Consider the following 27,012-nt stretch of genomic DNA (forward strand, 5'->3'; position numbering starts at 1 on the left):
ACCCTCTAATCACAACTGATATATTTTTGTTAATAAATATTATTTAAGGAACATGTTGATCAAAGGATTAATTCTTGTATATATATGTGTGTGTATATATATATATATATATGTTTGTATGTATGTACGTTATATTTCTTGTATGAGATGTCCCTGATACCATAGATTAACTCAAGTTATACATGATTTTATAGATTTTGCTTGATTTGTTTTTCTTTTTTTGTGGTGATGTAGGAGGTATGAAACCTCAAGATATATATAACGTACAGCCCGTAATATTAGCTCCAACACGAACAACCAATTGTGGTGGTAGGCTAGAAGAATTTGCAAAGTCTTCAATTATTTTTTTTTTTCAATTCGCATTTTCATGAATGTGAGGAGTTTTTATTGTCTGAATGTTCTGAAGGAGAGGATGTTGTAACATTTTAGGGTTCGTAAACTTGTTAATCTAGTAAATAGTAGTTGTTGAATCATCTTTGGTCAAGTTTTTTGTCAACTTTATGGTCTATTTGGCTATTTCTATAGGATTAGGCTGAAATTTCTATATGATTCGTGGATTGGGCCATCTATTTAAGCATAGCACTGTATCAACTAAATTCCATCCAGCCTAAATCCTATAAAAAGAACAAAAAAAGACTTCCATGAATCTTTTTCTTCCTTCATGCAGCTCCAATGCTAGAATTTGGTTAGGTTTGGATATGTTCTTAGAAAATAATAGCTAGATGGACTAACATACTCGATTCTTATAAATTTTTCAGCTCAATTCCATAAAAATATCCAAACAGACTCTTAAGATTTTTGCTGACTATTAGCTTTACAGGAACTTAACTATGTACCGAACTACATGTATGAAAAAAAATATAGATTTTTAACTTGCTTTTCTGAAGTTTTTTTCAACCTTTTCTAAATCTACCAAAATTTTCAAATTCATAATTTTCAAACCTCGCCAAATTATTTCGGAATCCCGATCTTATCACAATATCCTCTAATACTCCATAACCTGCCCAACTTCAACGAAAATGGGCATGGGGACTTGATGTAATTCTAGCTGGCACATTCCTTAGTCTACGTTCATTTATTATTGTAGGTTTCTATCCATCAAATGCTGAAATTTGTGATTTCCAGCAAACAATCATTCTTTAGGTCCATGTCAATGTCATAGAATAAGGCAAACATGTATAACGAGCCCTGTCCATAAAATAGAAGGCCATGTTTTTCTCCTGAAAATTATCCAAACCATATGAAATCACCATCCTTCATGCCTGAAATTGTTGAATTTGTAGATCTACATTTTAGTATCAACATTAATTCAACTTCCACGCATCATCTCTCCATGAATTATACAACTGCCACAGACTATTTTGAATGAATGATCATCATAATTGTAGCTACAAATTCAAATAAAAAGTTCGAAACTTAAGAATATTTAACATCAAAATTATCATTTTCATTACACCAAAATTAATGTCTAGCTTTGATGGCCTAGAAATAGTAAATCTGCTGCACCATTCTTAAATGTTTGTTAGTTTGATCTTTCTCCTTCCCATTTTTCATCTCCTTCTTTCTGCTTATCCATTGCCACGATGAGATGATGATGCCTTGTGTTCATAGAAGCTCCCTAACCATCACTATTGGATTCTATCATGTAACAACCAGGACCCAAAAAAGCTAGCTAGAAAGAATTACTTGGATTCTTCAGCCCTACATATGTATGCAAGATCTACCTAATATATAAGTCAAATAGGATTAAATGCATGCTCATATGGATCCTCACAAGCTATAGCATCCTCACCAGACTAAGAGTCCAAATCCAATCATATATAATTACAAATACCATGGTCAGTCCATGGGAAATTCCAAAAGGACTCGTGCTGTAATGTCCTCTAATCATACATTGGTCATGGTTGGGTCAGTTGTATACTATTTTTAACAACTTAGTACGTCACCTAAAAGGGCTAACCATGAGACATTGCTTGAATCTATCGGCATTGTATATGTTCCAAAGATCTACATGCAAAACCAACGTGGGACTAAACTTATACTCGTATGGATCCTCACATAAGTGTGAGGATCCATACAAACATGTGTTTAGTTCTGCATTGGTTATGCTGAGAAGGTCTTAGGATATTTATATAAGGCCAAGGAATCAAAATAATAACTAGCTAGTATTTTTGGATGAGAATCGGAATTGTTACAAATGATATCATAGGCCTATGGTACATATAGACTAAATGTAGAGGTGGCAATTGGATCAGATTGGACATGATATGTGTCAGGTTGGATATATGATAGATCAAAAATCTAACAATCCGAACTTGACCTATTTATTAAATATGTTAAAAATTCAGATCCAAGCTTAACCATTTTATTAAACAAGTAATCTAGCTCGATTTACAATAGGTTGATACAAGTTAAACATGTTAAATAGTTAATCAGTACTACTCCTAACCAGAGGATAATGTAGTATGGACCCTTCTAGGGATAACCGCTGCCCAATCATAGGGTATGTGATTGGATTTGTACTCTTACCCTAGCGAGGATGCCAGAGCTTAAACTGTAGGAGTGTCTGAGGGCCTGTGCGGATAAATATTTAGTCCCATATCAATTATATGTTGAGAACATCTTGAGTGCTTATATAGGGCTAAAAAATCTAAATAACAACCTTCAACGACTTCTTGGTGAGCTCCTAGATCTTTACATACCATGTCCTCTCTACACTCCTCTTCCTCTACCTTTGGAATGAGCAGATTACACCCACCATTACCACCCCATCCTTCTCTACCCTCCTCCTTCATCCCTTCTTCCACCTATACCCTCGTTACAAGTCCTTCATCCCTTGTTCCACCTATACCCTCGTTACAAGTCGATGACACCTCATTATCATTAGGCCACCACCACCATCACTGCCACCTTCTTGCCATCCCTCCTCCATCTTCCTCCTACGTCCTTCTCCTCCTCCTCCTCTATCCTAGAGCCAGATAATTAGAGGGTTAGAGTTTGTTGTGCCAGAACCGGAGCCCAGACCGATTATTCGACGACACGAAACAGTATGTCTCAGTATCGTTCCGTGCCGGCTCTGTATCAATACAGTAGAGGAGGCGGAGGAGAGGGCAAATAAGAAAGAAAAGGAGAGAGAGAGAGAAAGAGGGCTAGTGGAGGCCAACGACCCAGGTAGAGGAGGGCCAGTGGAGGCCGACGACCCAGGTGGAGGAGGGTCGTGCAACCGAATCTCTTAGTTCATTCAAAACAGGAGTCTGACCTCTTTTTTTTTTATTTTTAGAACTTTTAAGTGAAGTTGGCAAATCACTTAAAAGTCACAAAAATAAAAAAGAGCTCAGACCTCTATTTCGAACGAAATAGAGGATCCGACCGTGGAACCCAAAACTCCGCGCAACTTGCCGACCTCCGCCAGCCCTCCGTCGGAAGGCTAGCCTCCACCTCTTTATCTCTTCCTTCATCTCCCTCTCTCTCCCTCTCCCGCTCACTCTCTTTCCTTCTTCTCCCGCTCCGACGAGAATTTTGTTTCCATTGTCAAAACTATCCCGGTCCGCCACCAAGATGGCTTGATACGACTGAAACCGCCCGGTTCGAAACGATTCTACCCTGTTCGGAATAGTTCCACCGACCTTGTAGAGAATACAAAAAACAAATCATTTCTCACCCCTAGTTACTAATTAATTGAATTACTATTGTTGGGCATAAGAGGGAAAAAGACATTCGTAGTATAAAGGACTAGTTTCGACAATTTTAATACATTGTCACCTACTTATTGGCACATAAATTTATTTTTTTTACATACAATATCAAAACATATAGGCCGAAGATGCATTAGTATGAAGTAGTGATTTGATGCACGCAGAAAAAATAGAGTTAGAATGAGATATGGTAAAAGGAAAGACTAGATATCGGTGCATCTTTCAAAAAATAAAAGCCCTGAACAATGCAAAATGGAAAAAAATGATTCATGTAGCGAACACCCACTAGTTTGAGATTAAGACTGAATTGGGTTGAGTCGATGCAACATCAAATCAAAGCTATTTAATAGACGCAATACCTAAGAAATATTATTCCTTTTCTTTTCTTCCTTGTCCAATTGTAAATAGATGCAACGTAAAAAATTCACATAGTTTCAACATAAAAATAAAATACATTAGCTGTATTTCTAAAAGTTGTATACAAAATAAGTGGGGGAAAAAAGAGACTGAAGTAAACAGCTAATTATCTGGCTCAAGTTTCATGCTGAACAGGGGCTTTGCCACATTGATATGTCAGTAATCAGACTTCGAAGTTGATCAATAAGATGCTTAAGGTACTTGTTCTTGTTTTCAAGCTCCTGCAATCAAGTAACATTGGGTTTACTCCATCAGTATGGTCTACAATGTGTTTTAACATGTAAGTCAGGTCAGGTTAAAACCATAGCATAACATTTCACACATGCGTGTGCACACATAAACACAAATATGCAGCATACTTTATACCACAACTCGATACTAAAGCTACGTGCCACTCAGCTTCTGCAAAAATATAACAGAAGAGTGATCTTCCTCTCAAACAACCAATGTGATAGTGGATCTTGAAGAAAAAATAGCCAAAAGAACATGTTGACCAATAACTCATTTACCCATGAGATCCTTGGGCAATGGCCCTAACTCCAATATAGATCAGAATTAAAAACGCCAAATAGGAATGACTTTCCAGTTTATACCATTTCATGATAAATACTATCAACTAGCAGTTTTAGCTTAAGTTTTTATTTGCATGTTATTAGACACCTTAGTGTTCCTAAGGAAACAAATAGTTACTCCCATTACTTTTATGTTTATTTACCTAAAGCTTAGAATTCAAACATGCCCCCCACCAGATGGAGGATGTATTGGTCAATGCAAATGTGAATTACCTACTTGCGTGTTTACATGCATGTATAAAAATTCAAGTTTTCAAACAACATATCTTGAAACTTACTTTTTTAGACCAAATAGAGAAAATGCTTTGGCAGCATATACCATCTGTGTCTTCATGTAGAAGGCCTCCATAAAATTCGTACAAGAGGGTAATCTCCACTTTAATCACTTAGAGTAGGAAAAATCACCAGCCATGTGCATGCAAGTGTCATGCATCGTTGATGGTATTTTCCTTTGCTCAAAACTTGAACTACAACGTACAAAAAAAGATTTATACTATGACCATCCACTGATGGAGCAGTCTTACATCACATGCCACTGTAAACCCAACAATTGAGAATAAATAGTCTGCAACGGTGGGATTGATTTCCTTAGCAGCAACACCAGCAAACAGAGACACCATATAATTGGCTAAGCAAGTACTGCTGATTAATTATGGAAAATGGATAAACTAAATGTTAAATTCCAAGAGAATACACTGAACCAGATACAGAACTGGAAATTATATATTTAATGTTAGAAGGAACTGAGTGCATTAGGTTCATCCAGGCTAATGAAAGAATCACTAGTCTTCTCAAAGAATTTACAGTTATTTTATTTTCAAAGTCCTATCAAGATGCTGAAACATCCCCTGTACCTTCTGCTTCTCCATACTAAGGTAAGGGTAGATAGTGTGATTGATTACCATGAGAGTTATGTAGCATCAGTGTGAAGCAAAATATGTTTTTGAAAGCTAACAACCCGGTAAATCTGAGTGCAATCACAATGGCATGAGTATGAGGGAATATCAACCATCAGAGGGAGCACACCTACTTTACATATTCATGCACTTCAACAGAAGATTATTGATTGCAGTAACATTTCATGAAGTGGTTAACTTGAAAATCTGTTTTACAAGGCACCGCAAGGTTCTGCACTACTTAAATAAAGTGCAACAAGTCTCAGATCATCGGTTAGACCATAATATGATCTAACTCATAAATGACCATGCAGTTCTTAGCTCAGAATTCTTCATCATGATGATCGTGCCTGCCTATAACCTTCTTCAGAGCAATAAAAAAAGAATACCACCCTCAGATTAAGCAAGATCCTCCAAAACAAGGCTAGTTCGACCCTTCCTCCCATCCTTAGCAATCATCTTATATGTCACATTCAAAAACAAAATACAACTAACAGGAGCACAACTAAATATTCCTCCATAATTTGACTCATTCCCCTTAACAAGTTTATACTTGGATATATGTTAAACCATTGCAGCACCTTACAAATATCTCCACAAAGCAAAAGTATTGCAAATGCCCCTAGAACTCCTATTTCAACTCATTTGATAACACTTATTGCTCAAATCTAACTCCTAACTACAAAGATTACTTTCCTTATTCCCTAACCTACACATCACTTGCCTCCTATAAGCAACTTGATATCAAAAATTTTCCTGAACATGGTTGCATTTGGAAGCAGAATAAGTTAACCCGGAGTAAATGGGTTAACTTACTCCTACTCTTCCTTACTCTGAAATAAATTACTCCACCCTATATGGTGGAGCAATTTATTCTTGGATTAAGGCCCGGTTTAGTATTGTCATAGGTAGTAAAGCTTTTATCTGTAGAGCATTAAGCAATAGATCTTTCAATAAAAAGCTATTTTCTGCTTAGTAATTATATTTTCTAAGTCTTGTGGAAATTTACTATCTATTTAGTAACCAAATTAAGAAAGTACTTTTAGCATCAGCAAATGACAATGAAGGACATAGTATAGTGCTTTCAATTGCCTACCAATTGTGCTGTCAAAATCAGTAAATCAGAATAGTATAATAAATAATATTTATTATTAAATATAATAATATTTTTATAATATTATTTTAGTATAATAATATTTATTATAGTATTTTAATACTATTATACAATAAGAATATGATAATGATATGATATGATATTATATTGTATTATAATACATTCTATTATATTATAATAATATCATATTGTAATATATATTATTATATTATTATAATCATATTATTTTATTATATTATAATATTACAAACTATATTACATTACATTATATTATATTATGAAGAATTAGCATGGGCATTATCATCTCTATAGAATTTTCACTAAAATTGAAACATCTTCTCGTGTGTTCTTCAAATTGGAGCTTCCCTCTAATATATTTTTTTCAACTTCTGGAGGGGTAGAAAGTTGTTCCAAAATCCGTCTTAGCCTTTTAAAAAAGTTATTGAGCGTTTGGTTGAAAACGGTTAGGCTAACTGGGTTAAGTACCTTTTATTCCCTCTTAGTCCCCTTCCAAATGCAGCCCAAGACAATCCTTCTTTCTTAACAATATCCTCCTTACTTCACAAGGTGCAAATCTTTTTTCTACCCTTTGAATCTATAACACTACTTAGAAAGAAGTAACTTCGAAAGCATATTAAACTAGCAGACTTTGAGACATGAATCTTGAATTCTCATGAGATATACAAAAGATGTATGGATAAGACAACTACTCCCCATGATCAATCTCTAAATGCAAAAAAGTTACAATTTGACCCTGAGAATGCCTGACTACTCTTCAAGCCGCATACTACCAATCAAATCTCCTAGTTGGGCTAGCTACGAAGGAAGCCTTGGAAACTTGGTTGTAAAAGAATCCACCTTAAAGCTCACCAATTTCTTGCCTGGGCATTCCCACAAAATATATCTGGAACACATCCAAGGAACTGCTATGCTAATAAATTGTACATCAACCATCCTCTAGAATTGAGGAAGATAAAGCTAAAGGCCCCAGCTCAAAAGTCACTAAAAGTTTATGTGGTGTAAAAACAAGGGGAAATAAAGGCATATTGAACCTCATTGAATGTTGTCTAGGCAAGCCAAGCACATGTAATGTAAAACACCATTAGAATCATACTCAACATAATTATGAAAAACTGAATTCTCATTAAATATTCTTGTTAATAGTTTCATTAGTGTCAAAAATCAAAATTACCATAAGAAGGAGACTAGACCAGAGCAGCCAATTGTGAACTTCAGTGACATCATGTCATCCAAGGAACCCAAAGAAGCAACAATTAACCTCAACCGACATGAGTCTCAAGTTTGGATGAGATTCATTGCCTTAAGTTGAAGAAAAAAAACTTGGCGAATTGTGAAATTCAGGAAACTTGAGTTTGTCTAATATGGGGCTTTATACTTCTACAATGGGTTCATATGCATGCTAGGCTATGACAAAGGACTACTATGTATTGGAACACAAGATCATGTCGAGGTGCCCCACAATGTTAGATGGGTGCTTAATGAATGAGAGGAGGAACAAAATGAAGACAAAAAAAATAAAACTAACGGCGCACAATCTAAATGTTGCAAAGTGAAGAGTGAAGGATAACTCCAAGCCCACAAAATCATCATGGTAAAAATTCAAAACCTTATTCGGAAACAGATATATCACATTTAATGAGCTTCTCCAGAACTTTTGCTGAAGAACAGTAATGGATTAGGAAACATGATGCAAAATTACCAAAAATTACCTTTCTTAGATCTGAAACACGCTCTTCTAATCTTTGTATTTCAGCCGGATCTGCTTTGGCTTCCAATGCACCTGTCTCCTGTAATTTTACAGAGTTAAATTATTGTCAATTCTCAACAGTGAACATGCATAAAAGTTTCTGGTGGCATCGAAACTTGTAGCTTACAAGGATAAGATACATCAAGCTCAAAAGTCACAAAATCTACAATTAGAAAACAAAGGCTTTCCTGTAGCCCTGTAGTCACCTGACTTGCTCAACGGACATAACACCATGTCAAAGAAAAATGGTCATCTGATTCAATAGGGATATTATGTTTCTCAAATATCTTTCCTAAATTCACTCTTTTCTTTTATTTCCACATAATGCATTCTTTCTAGCCATCATGGTTCACAACATCGAAGGATTGTAACATTATAAGAAGTGCTCAATTATCAAAACAGCACCCACTCACAGCACAAAGACAACTTTAACCAATTAAATCAATAAAAAAATTCTCTTTTATAATAAATGATCATTTCCAAAATCTAATTTTTACACTAAAACAGAACACTTGTACCAATTTATACCTGGGGAGAGCTGGGAATGGCGGCAATGACAGCACGCAGGTTCGCGATGGCGGATTTGTAGCGGAGGCGGGCCTCATCGAGCGCTCCCCCGCCGCCTCCACCTCCTCCGCCGGTGGAGACCTCCGAGTGGTGGGAGGAGGAGTCGGAGGAGCCGTCGCCGCTGGCCGGCGGGTGGGCGGCCGCGGGGGATGTGGACCAAAGGGCGGGGTTGCAGAGCTCGTCGTTCATGGAGGAGAGGATCTGGAACGCCGCGTTGATGGTCTCCTCCAGGTGCCTTTGGCCTTCAATCCCAAGCTCCTGCCTGCTCTTCGCCGCCATTAGCCTCGAGAGAGCTCCAATCTCCGAAACCCTAGCCCTCTTCCCCCCTCTGTCTATCCCAAGACCCTGATTCCATCTCAAATCCCTAATTCTCTCCCCGGAGACCCTAATTCCAAGTAAAGCGGGAAGAGCCGTTAATTTGTCTCGCGGATAAGACTAACTACTGCTCAAGACAAGTGGACCCCACGGCACCCTTGGCTTAGCGGCCTCCACTTTTAAAATCGTCTCTTTTTGGAGGTTCATGTTAGCTATAAGATCATGAAGGAGTATCAGAACATTAAGGAGTTTTAGGGGCAAATCCCTTCTCTTCCCTTCAGAAAGAAATTGTTACCATCAGTTCATTTGAGAGGGAAAATTACATCATCTTCTTTATATCATTTTCCACTCATGCTTTTAGTTCTTTTTAAATTTTAAAAATTTAGTTGATTTTACAGGATGTGGAATCTTGAATTTAACATTCTTGTTCAGTATTTGGGATCATCGGGGAAGGCCTTCTATGAAGAAGAAGCATGTTTTGATCTCAAGAATAAAAATACACTTGATTGGTTGAGTTTATAAGCTTTTTTTGTTTTTTATTTTTTAATAGGTCCCAGTCAAAGCTGAATTATAATTGCGAAAGTAATAGTATTCTCTTCGGGGGAGAATGTACCGCAAGTAGTTGGATAGAAATTTTGCTTGCCTTTATTCATGCATTCGGCAGAATTTAAATAGACAATGGATAACAATCTCTGCTAAACTTACGACCATAGTTTCCTAGAATAAAGACTCTGACTGTAAAATAATAGCTAACAAACAACAAAATAATAGCTAACAAACACTCGACTTATTCCATGCATGTGAACGTTAGAATATGAACGTTATCCAGCAGACTGGATCAATTCTTTCATTAAAACAGCAATGGTCTTGGATGACCAAGTCTTCCAATAGAACTGCAGCTAGTTTAGACCAGGTCTTCTTCATTAGTCCCCATGCATGCCATGCACGACGTTCCCTCACTCCCTATTATACTTGCGATTCTTTATGGGTGTGCGTTGGGTCCGCCTTAGCCTATCAATACCCCCCTCTTTTAGTGGATCCTTATCCTCAAGGTCCATAGATGGAAACTAGTCCCTCAGCTCCTTAGTGTTTTCCCAGGTAGCATCCTCTGCAGGGAATTGCCATTTAACCAAGCTCTCCTCAACAAACTTCGAGCCTTTCTTCACCCAGCGAGTATCCAGCAAAGCTTCCGGTGCCAGCATGATTTCTTCTTCATCAGTAACAGGTGGCAAATCAATACTGGTTGCATTAACTTCGCCTAACTTCCTTTTAAGCAAGGACATGTGAAAAACAGGATGAACACGGGACCCCTCTGGAAGTTTGAGCTTATAAGCTACCTTACCCACTCGCTTTTCAATCAGATATGGCCCATAAAATTGGCTAGCTAGTTTTTGATATGCCTATTTAAAAACTGTTTGCTGCCGATAGGGATGCAGCTTGAGGAAAACCAAATCCCCCTCTTGGAACTCCACGTCGCGCCTCTTGGAATCAGCTATTTATTTCATGCGGTTATTGGCTGCATGCAAATTTTCCTTCAATTGTCGTAGCAATACATCATGGGAGGAAAGGCTTTGGTCCACTTCGTGGACTGGAGATTGGCCCACTTGGTAGTGCGGAATGGTTGGGGGCAGCCGACCTGTAATAACCCCAAAATTTTTTATTATTATTATAAAAAGGGATAGAATAGTCCTTTAAAATTGATATAAGGGGTAAAATTGGAAGGAATCAAAAGATAATGGTATAGTTGTAGATGCGTTGAAGTGGTAAGGGTAAAATTGGAAAGGAATCAAAAGTTAATGGTATAACAGTAGATATGTTGAAGTGTTAGGGGCAAAATGGGAATTTAATAATATTAAACAAAGGGTGAATAGTATTTTGCTGTGACTTAATTAGGGAGGGTTTGCTGTGGCTTTTGGATGGAAACCGAGAGAGAAGGAGAAGAAGAAGAAGAAAAAAGAAGAAGGAAGAGGGATTCGAGGTAGAAGGGAGCTCCGGTTGCACTGCGAGCTGAAGGAAAAAACGTAGGTCTCCTTCCCCTCTACGCAAGGAGTCAAGTTTCACAAGAAAAAAAAGGTAAATACCCGTCCCTACCTAGTATTCTAAAGAATTTATGCTATAGAAATGGTAGATGACAGTTGTAAAGGGTGTTAAAAGAGGAAGAATCGGATTTCGACAAATTTTTCCGGCACTACGGAAAAACTGTGTCGAAGTTCCAACTTCGGTGAATTATTTTGGGGGTCAATCAGCCTCCGATGGGGATGCATGTTACCATTTTGGAAACTCCAATGAGTGTAGAACATTGGGTATAAATTTCAAAAAAATTGGAGTTTGGAAAGTGGACCAAACCCGGGATGAAGTAACCGGCCGTCGGTCCGGATTACTGTTCATCCGGGTGGGAAAATAGAGGATTTCATGCCATAATAGGGTATTAAGCCTAGATTAAGCTAAGGAGACCTTGTACTTGAAAGTGAATCCTAGGTTCTTCGGTGTTAAGCATGCGGATTTTTTTTTTTTTTTAAAACCATGGCTGAACCTGATCGGGTTGCCTACGTACCCCTTCATAAGGGGGATCAAGCCATACGTAGTTCTTTTTAAGTTTTAAAACGCAGCGGAAAAATCGAATCAAACAATTTAATTCATGCATGCTTACAAGATCAAATCTAGAAATCAGCACCTTAAGAACACATAGGATTATGCCGGAATCGTTTAAACAATTATGCTAAAACTTTCATGCATGATTAACTATCAGATCTGAAACTTAAGAACTCTATTCCGATTAATCTCCGAATATCCATTGAATGGATTCTGGAGATATCTCCGTGAGGAGCCCCAAAAGAGGGTAAAACCTCGGGGAATCAGACCTAGATCTTGACACCATAATAAAAGATTAATGTAGGATTAATACCTTTTATGATGGATGAAACTTGTGGATCTGATCCTCGACTTCGCAGCCACGCACACGAATGGCCTCTACGAGAAGTCCACGCGAAGTTCCTGAAGAGATCCAATCCTGCGGAAGTGCTAGCTTGCGCAGAATTTCTTGAGGCTGAAATTTGATCTTCCAAACACTATCAACTTTTGATCCGCCTTCTTGGAAGAACTTGGAGGAAAAGTTTAAAGGGATTGAAGAGGACTTAGATCTGATCTAAAGACTCTTATCAGGGACCCCTAACACTAATGGCGCGATGGACTTAGAGGAGGAAGAAGTCAGCTAGATTGAATGCAGAATTTTTCCATGCATGAACTAGGGTTCCTCTCTTTTCTTTTCCCTTTTTTCTTCTTCTTTTTCTCTCTTTTTCCTTGAATTCGACCACCAGATGATGGAGGTCCTTTTAATGTTGCTCTCCTACCTAACTTCATGCCAACCATCCCATATTTGTGGAGGATTTTGTGGGGTTTTGAATTTTGAATTCAAAATTCAAGTTCATGTGCCATTACATGATGAAGCTTGATCTAATCTAAACCATTCATCATGTTGCCACTTCCCTCTTTCAATTTCGAAATTCCCACGCCCCTAATCAGATTAGAGGGTCACGTGGTGATTTTGTGGTGATTAAATTCGAAATTCAACCTTAATTAGAAGTGAGATAAAGATAAGGATGGCATATGTCATGAAGAGAGAGAATTTGATCTTATCCAATTCTTTTCATGAATTTATCTCTCCATTTCGACCCATCTAATGATGAAAGAGGTCCCTGATGTTGCCAAGTGTCCCATGGCACCATTAAATAAATTAAATTAATTTTTAATCATATTAAAAATCAATTTATGACGCCATGCATGGATATGTGACAAGTGGATTTCAAGATCCGAATAGTTTCAGATCAAACCCTTTTAATTTAATTAAATCCTAACAATTAGAATGATTCAATTACCATGGGTTGAACCTAATCCAATTAGGTCAATCCCTAATTAAGCACAAATTTAATTTTAATTTGGTCAACCTAAGTCCTCTTGATTCAGACCTAATCCAATCAGGTCAAAAACCCTGATTGAGCCCAGAATTGAATCTAATTCAATTTGGCTCATCCTTAGTCTAATTACTCAATCCAATTGAGTTCATTAGCAATCTAATTACTAATTAATCCTCCGATAATTACTTTAATTATTTTATAAGATAATTTGCCAATCGAATTGACCAAATTACCCCTGAATGATTCTTAATCATTCATCAGCCTTCTTGATCAATCAGGAATCTTCTATGCGTGTGACCTCATAGGTTCGAACCTAAGCCGGTAGTATAGGAACGACTTCCTACACTAATCGATGTGACCATCTAGCAATGGTACCCGACGTCCGAATAGGCCGAATATATGCGAAGCAAATATTCTGGAACCCTGAACTATGGTTACTGTATAATTCAATCCCTTTGACTCTTAATGCCAGGATGACTTAGAGCTCACTGTCAACCCTATAATTAGTACATCCATTATGTGATTAACTTTAGATATCCCGTGACTCCTCACTGGGATTACCCTGGCCAAGGTTTTGCTAAATTAATCACAAGACATTATTCCTGTTTCCAGGAGGGGTCAATTCCATCTTGACTCACAACTGACTACGCAAGTACTTGACTGCACCCAGTGACCTTCCGTCACTGAATTAGAAATTCAGGTAGTCCGGTACCAAAGTACAGTGAGTTGCTTGCTAGTCACAGGTTGCGGTCTCAGGTCAGAGGGCCAAACTTATACCCATATCCACTCGGAATATCTCTCGACAGTAGAGCATTCCGGAATTGGTCACGTTCAGTGAAATGTACTCCTACACTTCACCTGTATGGCATACCAATGTCTCCACACTCCTTGGTTAAGAGGACAACCAACGTATATGTCACACAACGACCTAATCTCGATAATGTTGTCGTCCTAGTAACAACATATCATTTGGTCGCGAACAAGTTTAAGGACTCAAAGATAAATTCTCCTTTATCATAACATAAGTCCTAAGGACTTCATCATATAAGAGTTCATTTGAAGATGAAATGATGAATAATGCCAAATAATACTTTATTAATTTGTCAATTTATTTACAATATTCAATCATCAATATGCTGACGATTGACATTTAGGATACAATTCCCAACAACTCCCACTTAGCCTAAAGCCAATCGGCACAGTATTTAATACCCATCTTCGACTTGTGTTCGTTGAACTCTTTGATGCCGAGGACTTTGGTAAATGGGTCAGCCAGATTTTCTTTTGTGTCAATCTTCTGAAGATCAATATCACCTCGTTCTATAATCTCTCGAACCAGGTGATAACGTCGCAGAATATGCTTGATCCGCTGATGTGCTTTAGGTTCCTTTGCCTGAGCTATGGCTCCAGTGTTATCGCAAAATATAGGAACTGGACCATCAATGGAAGGTGCCACTTCCAGCTCGGTGATGAACTTGCGCAACCATACGGCTTCCTTGGCTGCATCAGATGCTGCAATGTATTCTGCTTCACATGTAGAATCTGCCACTGTATGCTGCTTGGAACTCTTCCAGCAGATGGCCCCACCCTTAAGAGTGAAGATATATCCCGACACGCTCTTGCTATCATCTTGATCTGACTGAAAACTTGAATCGGTATATCCCTCAAGTTTTAAGTCAGAATCACCGTAGACAAGCCACTGATCTTTAGTATTTCTCAAATACTTAAGGATGGTTTTGACAACCTTCCAGTGGTTGCTACCTGGATCAGACTGGTATCTACTCACTACTCCTAGTGAGTATGCCACGTCTGGTCTAGTATATGTCATGGCATACATTATAGATCCCACTGCCGAAGCATATGGAATTCTATCCATAGTCTCTCTTTCTTGAGAGGTTGTCGGACAATCCCTTTTAGAGAGGTTAATTCCATGGCCCATTGGAAGATAGCCTTTCTTGGAATTAATCATACTGAACCTTTTCAGTATAGTATCAATGTATGTGGATTGGGATAATCCAAGCAATCTTCTAGATCTATCTCTATAGATCTTCATCCCTAGGATGTAAGATGCTTCTCCCAAATCCTTCATGGCAAATTGAGATGATAGCCAAACCTTTATTCCTTGTAATGCAGGAATGTCATTCCCGATTAAAAGAATGTCATCCACATACAAAACAAGAAATATAATAACTGAACCATTTGCCCATTTATAAATGCAAGGTTCCTCTTCATTCTTAATGAAGCCATATGATTTGATCACCTTATCAAATCGTATGTTCCAACTCCGTGAAGCTTGCTTTAATCCATAAATGGATTTTTGAAGCTTGCACACCTTAGACTCATCTGCAGATATAAAACCTTCTTGCATCATATACACCTCTTCTTCTAAATCTCCATTTAGAAAAGCGGTTTTAACATCCATCTGCCAGATTTCATAATCTAAGTGTGCTGCTATCGCAAGCATAATCCGAATGGATTTGAGCATTGCCACAGGAGAAAACGTCTCGTCATAGTCAATACCATAACGTTGACGATATCCCTTGGCAACCAGACGGGCTTTATAGGTCTCCACTTTTCCGTCTGTGCCCCGTTTTCTTTTGAAAATCCACTTACACCCTATGGGTTTAATCCCTTCGGGTGGGTCAACTAATGTCCATACATCATTGACCTTCATGGATTCCATTTCGGATTGCATGGCTCCAAGCCATGCATCAGAGTCATGCCTCTGCATAGCATCCATATAGGTGATCGGATCCTCATTGTTTTCATCAAGTTCGACAGGATCCCCGTCCTGGACCAAGAAACCGTAGTATCTGTCCGGCTGACGTGGTACTCTACCTGATCGCCTTAATGGTGCATCTAAGATGGGTTCTGGATCTGATCTAATCAAATCTGACTCAACTAGTTCAGTAGATGGTGTCGGATCTTCTACATGTTGAACTTCCCTAAGCTCAACATTAGAGCTTTTAGTTCCTTCACTAAGGAATTCTTTCTCTAAGAAAATAGCTCTATTGCTTACGAATAACTTTTGTTCTTCAGCAAAGTAGAAGTAATATCCTTTAGTTTCTTTAGGATAACCAACAAAGAAACATTTGTCAGACTTGGGTTCAAGTTTGTCTGTCTTCAAACGTTTGACATATGCTGGACACCCCCAAACCCTAAGGTGAGACAGCATTGGCTTACGTCCAGTCCACATCTCATGTGGTGTTTTATTTACAGACTTACTTGGAACCTTATTTAGAATGTAGCAGGCTGACTCAAGTGCATATCCCCAAAAGGATATGGGCAGACTTGCAAACCCCATCATGGATCGAACCATGTCTAACAGAGTTCGATTTCTTCTTTCTGATACACCGTTATACTGTGGTGTACCAGGAGGAGTCCATTGGGAGAGAATCCCATTCTCTCCTAAATATGTCAAAAACTCATTGGAAAGGTATTCGCCTCCTCGATCTGATCGAAGAGTTTTAATACTCTTTTCAGTTTGTTTTTCTACTTCATTACGATACAATTTGAACATTTCAAATGCTTCAGATTTATGTCTCATTAAATAGACATAACCATACCTAGAAAGGTCGTCTGTAAACGTAATGAAATATGAATACCCACCTCTAGCATCTGTGCTTATTGGCCCACATACATCAGAATGTACAAGGGTCAATAAATCACTGGCTCGTTCACCTTTTTCGGTAAAAGGTGATTTGGTCATCTTACCAAGAAGACATGACTCACAGGTTGTCAATGATTCACAATCATTAACATTGAGGATTCCCTCTTTACTTAACCTGTTCATCCTGTTCTTGTTAATATGACCTAGCCTATGATGCCAAAGGTAGACATCCGTGACATTATCTATTCTAGGACGCTTACTTGACGTGTACATTACATTAACAGGTTGTGATAACAAGTAGATGCCATTGCTCAATTGTCCATTCATTACAGTAACACCATTCATAATGATATCACAAGAATATTTCTTTATTGAAATTTCATAACCGTTCATGGCCAAAAGGCCTACGGAAATTACATTCAATAAGAATGCAGGACAATAGTGACAATCACTCAAGACAACTACATGAGAATTGAAAACAAGTTTGAGATTTCCTAAAGCTAGAACTGGAACAGATCTTCCATCTCCAACATTCAGGAATCTCTCGCTGTTTTCAAATCTCTCATTGACCTGAAGTCCTTGCAATGAATTGCATATATTAAACGGACTTCCAGTATCTAATACCCAGGTTGAATTATCACATATAGAGAAATTACAAGGTGTTATCATATAAATACCTTGATCAGCAACTGATTGCCCTTTTCTCTTGCTTAGCCTGTTCGGGTCAAGTGAGGTAAGGTACTGAGGACAATTCCTCTTCCAATGCCCCTGCTTCTTACAATAGAAGCATTCTGCCTGACTTTGGTCATCCTTAATCCTTTTGGTCTGACTATGCTGAGTTTTCAGCTTTCTATACCAATTATTGAAGTTGGGACCAGTCAACTTGTCATTATCCAATAATGAGCGAAGTGACAAACTTGTGGCCATTTCTACATAAAAGAAAATTTGGCTATTAGTATATGAATTGACTAAACACAGTAGACTTGGACTTTAGTCTAAAGATACTCCCACTATTTTATACAAATTGGTAGCCTCTACCTCCAATTCGAAAAATTACTCCTAATTCTTTAGTGGGCACTAGAACCCAATAGATCGCATATAGGCCCGAGTGTGGCTCGGCTAACCCATATGCACCTATTGGTAGGTTCTAAACCAGTTGCTTCACCAAGCAACTTCTAGTGATAATTTTGCCCTAGATTCTTCGGCAGGCGTGTGGCGCCTCCACCGAATACCCTAGTCAGGTCCAACCATTAAATGATAGGGTTAAGTCTAATCAACTAATAGACGACCAAGCCCGAGTGTGGCTCGGCTCACCTGACCGCCTATTGAAGGTACACTTAACTCATCATATATTGAATGACAATTCCAATACTTGATAAGTACCAGGCGTGTCGCGCCTCCAATAATTATCAAAACATTGGACCCATTATCACCCAACTTAATGGGAGGCTATGACCTAGTTATCCCCATAACCATTTCATTTTAAGGACCTAATAATTTTAGAGGATTTCATAATTAGGATAGATGAGAAGATCCGGTTAGTCTAATTTCTCCCACTGACTTCACCAAATCAGATTAGACTCAAACCGGTTAAGGAGACACCTAAATCAGTCAAACTGATTTTCCTTATAGGCATGGGCTAACTCGAATCATTAAGTGATCCAATCAAAATGTGATTGACCATGTCGGCCAGGTAAGTGAGATCGGTGGAAGGGATATGCCATTAACTCGGCAAAGACGAATCAGTGCGAGTAGCTCCCAATTAAAAACCACCGGTCAAAACTGCCAAACTTACCTTAGACACCGACTGGTTAATCAATTTCGATTTGATTACTCAAATGACTCGGGCTACACCTCTGAGCCTAAATCAAGTTCCATCTTGGTCTAATCAAAGACATGGACTTGATCCATCTACAACTATTGTAAATTGATCTAGAATTTTCTTGACCTAATCTTGTTACTGCTTAATTAGATTTGATCAATTAATTCTATTTGTCCATGTATGATTCTAACCTTAGGTCTAACCCAATCCTAGGAACTTGATTCAAGCTAACCCATATGCCCAAAGAATTATGCAATGTCAATTAATTGAGTTACAATTCTATTTCATAACACTTAATTCTCAATTAAGTTTAGACTTATGAAAGTTTTGATCATTGCATATTTCTTTTTAATTACATATTAATTACAATCTTTCAGTTCTTAAAACATATTTTCAGATCTGAGTTTTTGTAATTAATCACATGTAATCAGATTAAATTTATGTTTAAGTCATTATATTTAATGTTCATGCATCACATATACATAACAACATGAATTAATACAAACAACATACATCTTATGTATTTGTTTTTTCACTTTTATTTTCAGATCTGATTTGTTCATTAAAATCAGAGATCATATGAATCATAAATTTTATTTAGATCTAATCTAAACAATATTATGATTTCAGATTTATTTATGTTACAAATCTTAACACAAACATGCATCATATGCATTCAAAATTTCAGATCTAGTTAATCATGCATAATCAGCAATTAAATCAATCATAAAAAATACTTTAGATCTAATCTAAGCATGCTCATGATTTCAGATTTAATTACAAGAATTAAAACATAAAAGTTTAAACATGAACCTGGCTCTGATACCACTGAAAGTGGGGGAGTCTCCACTCCTACATGGGTTCGGTCCTATTAAAAATAGGGTGACACCCATGTATACCTATCAGAGCACGCATCTCTATACGCCTCCGGACGGAGAGCCACGCTTCGTCACACGATCACGCGTGAGAGTTTCCGGAGATCGGTCACAACTCTTGGACCTTTGCTCTGATACCACTGAAAGTGGAGTCTCGGTTCTTCGGTGTTAAGCATGCGGATTTTTTTTTTTTTTAAAACCATGGCTGAACCTGATCGGGTTGCCTACGTACCTCTTCATAAGGGGGATCAAGCCATACGTAGTTCTTTTTAAGTTTTAAAACGCAGCGGAAAAATCGAATCAAACAATTTAATTCATGCATGCTTACAAGATCAAATCTAGAAATCAGCACCTTAAGAACACATAGGATTATGCCGGAATCGTTTAAACAATTATGCTAAAACTTTCATGCATGATTAACTATCAGATCTGAAACTTAAGAACTCTATTCCGATTAATCTCCGAATATCCATTGAATGGATTCTGGAGATATCTCCGTGAGGAGCCCCAAAAGAGGGTAAAACCTCGGAGAATCAGACCTAGATCTTGACACCATAATAAAAGATTAATGTAGGATTAATACCTTTTATGATGGATGAAACTTGTGGATCTGATCCTCGACTTCGCAGCCACGCACACGAATGGCCTCTACGAGAAGTCCACGCGAAGTTCCTGAAGAGATCCAATCCTGCGGAAGTGCTAGCTTGCGCAGAATTTCTTGAGGCTGAAATTTGATCTTCCAAACACTATCAACTTTTGATCCGCCTTCTTGGAAGAACTTGGAGGAAAGGTTTAAAGGGATTGAAGAGGACTTAGATCTGATCTAAAGACTCTTATCAGGGACCCCTAACACTAATGGCGCGATGGACTTAGAGGAGGAAGAAGTCAGCTAGATTGAATGCAGAATTTTTCCATGCATGAACTAGGGTTCCTCTCTTTTCTTTTCCCTTTTTTCTTCTTCTTTTTCTCTCTTTTTCCTTGAATTCGACCACCAGATGATGGAGGTCCTTTTAATGTTGCTCTCCTACCTAACTTCATGCCAACCATCCCATATTTGTGGAGGATTTTGTGGGGTTTTGAATTTTGAATTCAAAATTCAAGTTCATGTGCCATTACATGATGAAGCTTGATCTAATCTAAACCATTCATCATGTTGCCACTTCCCTCTTTCAATTTCGAAATTCCCATGCCCCTAATCAGATTAGAGGGTCACGTGGTGATTTTGTGGTGATTAAATTCGAAATTCAACCTTAATTAGAAGTGAGATAAAGATAAGGATGGCATATGTCATGAAGAGAGAGAATTTGATCTTATCCAATTCTTTTCATGAATTTATCTCTCCATTTCGACCCATCTAATGATGAAAGAGGTCCCTGATGTTGCCAAGTGTCCCATGGCACCATTAAATAAATTAAATTAATTTTTAATCATATTAAAAATCAATTTATGGCGCCATGCATGGATATGTGACAAGTGGATTTTAAGATCCGAATAGTTTCAGATCAAACCCATTTAATTTAATTAAATCCTAACAATTAGAATGATTCAATTACCATGGGTTGAACCTAATCCAATTAGGTCAATCCCTAATTAAGCACAAATTTAATTTTAATTTGGTCAACCTAAGTCCTCTTGATTCAGACCTAATCCAATCAGGTCAAAAACCCTGATTGAGCCCAGAATTGAATCTAATTCAATTTGGCTAATCCTTAGTCTAATTACTCAATCCAATTGAGTTCATTAGCAATCTAATTACTAATTAATCCTCCGATAATTACTTTAATTATTTTATAAGATAATTTGCCAATCGAATTGACCAAATTACCCCTGAATGATTCTTAATCATTCATCAGCCTTCTTGATCAATCAGGAATCTTCTATGCGTGTGACCTCATAGGTTCGAACCTAAGCCGGTAGTATAAGAACGACTTCCTACACTAATCGATGTGACCATCTAGCAATGGTACCCGACGTCCGAATAGGCCGAATATATGCGAAGCAAATATTCTGGAACCCTGAACTATGGTTACTGTATAATTCAATCCCTTTGACTCTTAATGTCAGGATGACTTAGAGCTCACTGTCAACCCTATAATTAGTACATCCATTATGTGATTAACTTTAGATATCCCGTGACTCCTCACTGGGATTACCCTGGCCAAGATTTTGCTAAATTAATCACAAGACATTATTCCTGTTTCCAGGAGGGGTCAATTCCATCTTGACTCACAACTGACTACGCAAGTACTTGACTGCACCCAGTGACCTTCCGTCACTGAATTAGAAATTCAGGTAGTCCGGTACCAAAGTACAGTGAGTTGCTTGCTAGTCACAGGTTGCGGTCTCAGGTCAGAGGGCCAAACTTATACCCATATCCACTCGGAATATCTCTCGACAGTAGAGCATTCCGGAATTGGTCACGTTCAGTGAAATGTACTCCTACACTTCACCTGTATGGCATACCAATGTCTCCACACTCCTTGGTTAAGAGGACAACCAACGTATATGTCACACAACGACCTAATCTCGATAATGTTGTCGTCCTAGTAACAACATATCATTTGGTCGCGAACAAGTTTAAGGACTCAAAGATAAATTCTCCTTTATCATAACATAAGTCCTAAGGACTTCATCATATAAGAGTTCATTTGAAGATGAAATGATGAATAATGCCAAATAATACTTTATTAATTTGTCAATTTATTTACAATATTCAATCATCAATATGCTGACGATTGACATTTAGGATACAATTCCCAACAGTACTCATGCAAGGAAGTTCCTAATACACATAAATGGTAAGTTAATTAATAAAAAAAGAAAAAGAGAAAGAGAAGAAAAGATTTAGGAAACGGGGAAGTTGAATCAATTAAAGTTTCATATATTTATGATTGGCACGTAGATTATGGCACTTGATACAAAACTAAATGTATTGTAAATGCATGTATCAGTTGGGAAAGAAGCTAGGAAATAAGAGGAAGAAGTTTTCCACTGCCTGCTGTAAATTTTTGGAGGCGTATCAGGGCTATGCCGGATTGACAGGTGAGTGGGAGTTTGTACTTTGCACCATGAGCGCATTCCTTATTTATTTTCATAAATGTTGCCAAGTGTGACTTGATTCCACGGAGCTTATTGATTAATTGTTGTAGTAGATTCCTCTATGTTTTGTTCTCCATGCTTGATTATTCTGTACATGCATTTGAGGAAACATTGAGAGGAATTACGAGGGGTAGATGAGTAGTTAAATTGGATCCGAATTGTGAAATGACTTCTTTTGTAAATTGATTTCATTTTCTCTATTTCAAAGATTTGTAGAGCCCTTCTCATGGTATATTGAGTTGCATTGCACACCCTTGACCCCTCACTCCCAACCCTGATGTTAGTTTATGATTGGGTCGGAGTCGAGTGAGTGGTAGTCTTGATTATGCTCCTTTTTAGTAGAGTACTAGGAGGGTGCATTATGGCCTTCATGCATGGCTTGACAGTATCTACAGGACACCTATAGTCGATGGGGTTGAACATCGGCCTGTGTGCACATAGTAGCCTTCTGGGTTGGCGGAGCCCAGTCTCTTTCTAGGGGGGACACGGCCCTAGGCGTAGGATCGGCCAGTCCTACGACTTATATTCTGCTTGCCGTCGGGCATAGTAAGACCCCGCGAGGTGCAGTACGGCTTTCCGCGGATGTAGAATTCCCGCGAGGTGCCGTTTAGTATATAGATGTGAGATGGATTTCTGTTCTGGATACTGGCCAGCATTTACATGATCAGTGTGGTGTCTTATCCTGCATATGCATGTGATAGTAGGGAGTTGTTGCTGGTTCGCCTGGGGCGTAAAACCCACCTCCCGATAGTTGTCTAGCATTTATATTATCAGTATGGTGTCTTATTCTGCATATGCATGTGATAGTGGGGAGTTGTTGCTGGTTCGCCTGAGGCGTAAAACCCACCTCCCGACAGCTGTCTAGCATTTACATTATCAGTATGGTGTCTTATCCTGCATATGCATGTGACAGTAGGGAGTTGTTGCTGGTTTGCCTGGGGCGTAAAACCCACCTCCCGATAGCTGTCTAGCATTTATATTATCGGTATGGTGTCTTATCCTGCATATGCATGTGACAGTAGGGAGTTGTTGCTGGTTCGTCTGGGGCATAAAACCCACCTCCCGATAGCTGTCTTGTTGATGATTCAGCCTATTGATACCTGATTTATATGATTCAGTACTATGACCTGTTGAGCATATTCATGTTATCATACATACTTATTTGATTATTCTATATATGCTCCAGATGAGTTGATTGGGATTGTGATGATTTACTCCTTATTTCTTATGTTGAGTTATGTGTATCCTGTTCTTGACAACTGCTCATATGCTCTTGAGATTTCACCTCGAGCCATGATTATATCTTGTCTCATGTGCATAGTACTCTCTACTCCACTCACTGAGTATTCATATACTCACTCCCTAGTTTGGTGTTTTTGATTGCAGGGCAGGTATTGTATAGAGAGGAGCAGGATTAGTGGTTGCCTGCTAGCTGTGCCGCTCCATAGTACAGTATAAAATAGATAAAGGTTTATACATTTTGGTGTATTATAAACCTTCTATTGTATATAGTGTATAGTTACAGTCATAGATCCTGTTGTGGATATGGGTTTGACCATGGATGGAATGGAAACCAGATTTTTATACAGATGAGTTATATGCCTGAGATGATGTATTGATATATATTGTCCAGGTTCATTATGTGACAGATTATGTGATTGCTGCTCTGACAGGTAGTGTTGTTGTATGTATTGAGATAATCCTGACAGGTCACTATAGGAAAAGTGATCATTTTGTGCATGTATCATGCCAAATTTTTCAAGATTTATTGATGATTGATAGGTAGTAGGGTTCTACGCGGTGGCTGGTGGCCTTATGCCTACCCGCATCCTAGGACCGTCGCGGCGGCCTGCCGGGAACGAAGCGGGGGTCCGGACACGACCATACAGAACTTGGAAGGGGGTCATTCCTGTAGATGAGTGATAGGCGGTATTATACCAAAATTCGGCCCATGGAAGAAGAGAATTCCATTTTCATGGTTGTTGATGGACCAAGCAGCGAAGGTATTGTTCCAAACACCTATTTACGACTTCTGACTGTCCTTCCATCTGCGGGTGGTAGGCGGAACTCATTTTCACCTGTGTTCCTGATAACTTGAAGAATTCGCGCCAAAAATTGCTAATAAAAATGGGGTCGCGATCACTTATGATAGATCTGGGCATACCGTGGAGTTTAACCACTCCCTCCACAAATTTTTCAGCCACGGTCTTTGCAGTAAATGGATGAGTCAAAGCTAAAAAATGTGCAGACTTACTGAGGCGATCCACCACCACTAAGATGGTATCCTTGCCGTTGGATGGGGAAAGATCTTCAATAAAATCTATAGTGATGTCATCCCATACTTGGCTGGTGACAACGTTTCTGCCTTAGCCCGCTGACAAACATCACAAGAGGAGACATAGTTGTGCACCGTGTGATATATCGACGGCCAATAGAATTGTTGGGAAAGTCTGTTTTTATATAAAATCAACCCATCACGCCACGTGTAAGGAGCCCCTGGTTTCTCAGTAGCTAACTTGCCAATTTTCTCCATGTACACGTCTCCCATAGCTGCGGCCTTAATATCATCCCATAATTGGGCCTACAAAAAAGACAATGCATTAATAATTGGGCCACCTGCCACTCGTGAGAGTGCATCTGCTGCACCATTTTCTCGGCCCGGCTTATAAAGTATTTCATAATCATAACCCAGCAGCTTTGCCACCCATTTCTGTTGCTCTGGTATGACCGTGCGTTGCTCCAATAAATACTTGAGGCTTCGTTGATCCGTCTGAATATAGAACCTCCGACCCAGCAGGTATGGTCGCCAAGTTCATATGGCTTCAATGATGGCTAGCATCTCCTTGGCGTATGTGGACCACGATAGTTTTGAAACTCCCAGGGCCCGGCTCATGAAAGCAATTGGTTTGCCTTGTTGAGTTAGAACCGCGCCAATTCCCTCTCCTGAAGCATTAGATTCAATAACAAATGGCTCATTAAAGTTAGGCATAGCAAGAGTAGGAGTAGAAGTTATAACCTGTTTGAGGAAAGTGAATGCTGTCTCAGCTTCATCTGTCCACCCGAACTGCCCCTTCTTCAACAGATTAGTGAGTGGTCGCGCCAATATCCCATAATTACGAACAAATTTTCGGTAGTAGCCTGTAAGACCTAAGAAACCACGCAATTCTGAAATATTAGTAGGTCTAGGCCAATCTAGCATTGCCTTAATTTTGCCTTGGTCTACTTTTACCCCTTAAGGAGTAACAATGTGACCCAAATATTCCAACTCCTGTTGACCGAAGGCACATTTGCTGATCTTAATAAAAAATTGGTGATGCCTTAATATTTCAAAAGCTTGTTGAACATGTTCAAGATGCATAGTCCAATTGAGGCTATAAATTAAAATGTCATCAAAAAAGATCAATACAAATTTACGCAGATAAGGGCGAAATATGGAATTCATAATGGTCTGAAAAGTAGAAGGTGCATTGCAAAGACCAAAGGGCATAACTAAATACTCATAATGACCATTGTGGGTACGAAAAGCAGTTTTATGGATATCATATGGGTGTACTCGTACCTGATGGTAGCCGACCCTTAAATCTAATTTTGTAAAATAGGATGCGCCATGAAGTTCATCTAGCATATCATCGACCGTTGGGATAGGAAATCGATCTTTGATAGTAACGGAATTAAGGGCCCGATAATTAGTGCAAAAGCACCATGTACCATCCTTCTTTTTAACCAATAGGACAGGTGATGAAAAGGGACTGATACTTGATCTTATAAGCCCCAATTTTAACATGTCTTGAACTTGTTTTTCAATGTCAGCTTTTTGAAAATAGGCATACTTGTAGGGTCGCACATTGATTGGCTATGTGCCTTCTATAAGAGGGATGCAGTGGTCAACCTCCCTCTTTGGTGGTAACTGCGTTGGTTCTTGAAAAATGTCAGCATAAGCCTCCAATACGAGCTGCATATCCGGTTGAACATCTTTCCGTGGTACTTCTTCGAGTGACTGCAGACAAATTGCAAATATGGAACTCCCTTGTCTCAACTCTTTAGAGACCACCTTCAGAGATGCAGCTTGAATGGGCTGCGCATCAGTTTCTTGTAATCTTCGAGCTTGATTCTCCCATTGGAATTCCATTGTCATATTTTTCCAATTACAAACAACCGAACCCAATTGCTCTAGCCACTGTATACCCAATACTAAGTCCAAACCAGTTAGTGGTAAAGAATAGAGGGTAGGGGAAAAAGGGATACCCCGATGCACGTTCTCAAATCTTCCCTGGCACTGCAATCGATTTCCATTAGCAACCCGCACCGTGAATGGCTCGGTAGGAACCACAGGTAAGTGAAGCAAACT

The 27,012-nt window shown here is 38.6% G+C and overlaps 1 protein-coding gene across 1 annotated transcript; it reads right to left on the bottom strand.

Annotated features, from left to right (window-relative positions):
• Positions 1 to 4,042: 4,042 nt before the first annotated feature.
• On the bottom strand, positions 4,043 to 26,793 carry LOC103719807. The gene is made up of 5 exons (XM_039133931.1): positions 26,526 to 26,793; positions 25,575 to 25,811; positions 8,991 to 9,451; positions 8,425 to 8,502; positions 4,043 to 4,333 (listed from the first exon to the last, which is right to left on the bottom strand). Exons 1-5 carry the CDS (start codon positions 26,791 to 26,793, stop codon positions 4,235 to 4,237), a joined length of 1,143 nt encoding a protein of 380 aa, XP_038989859.1. The 3' UTR covers positions 4,043 to 4,234.
• Between the last annotated feature and the right edge of the window lie 219 nt (positions 26,794 to 27,012).

The sequence above is a fragment of the Phoenix dactylifera genome, chromosome 14 (genome assembly GCF_009389715.1).
Source record: "Phoenix dactylifera cultivar Barhee BC4 chromosome 14, palm_55x_up_171113_PBpolish2nd_filt_p, whole genome shotgun sequence".
In the NCBI taxonomy this organism is placed as follows: Eukaryota; Viridiplantae; Streptophyta; class Magnoliopsida; order Arecales; family Arecaceae; genus Phoenix; species Phoenix dactylifera.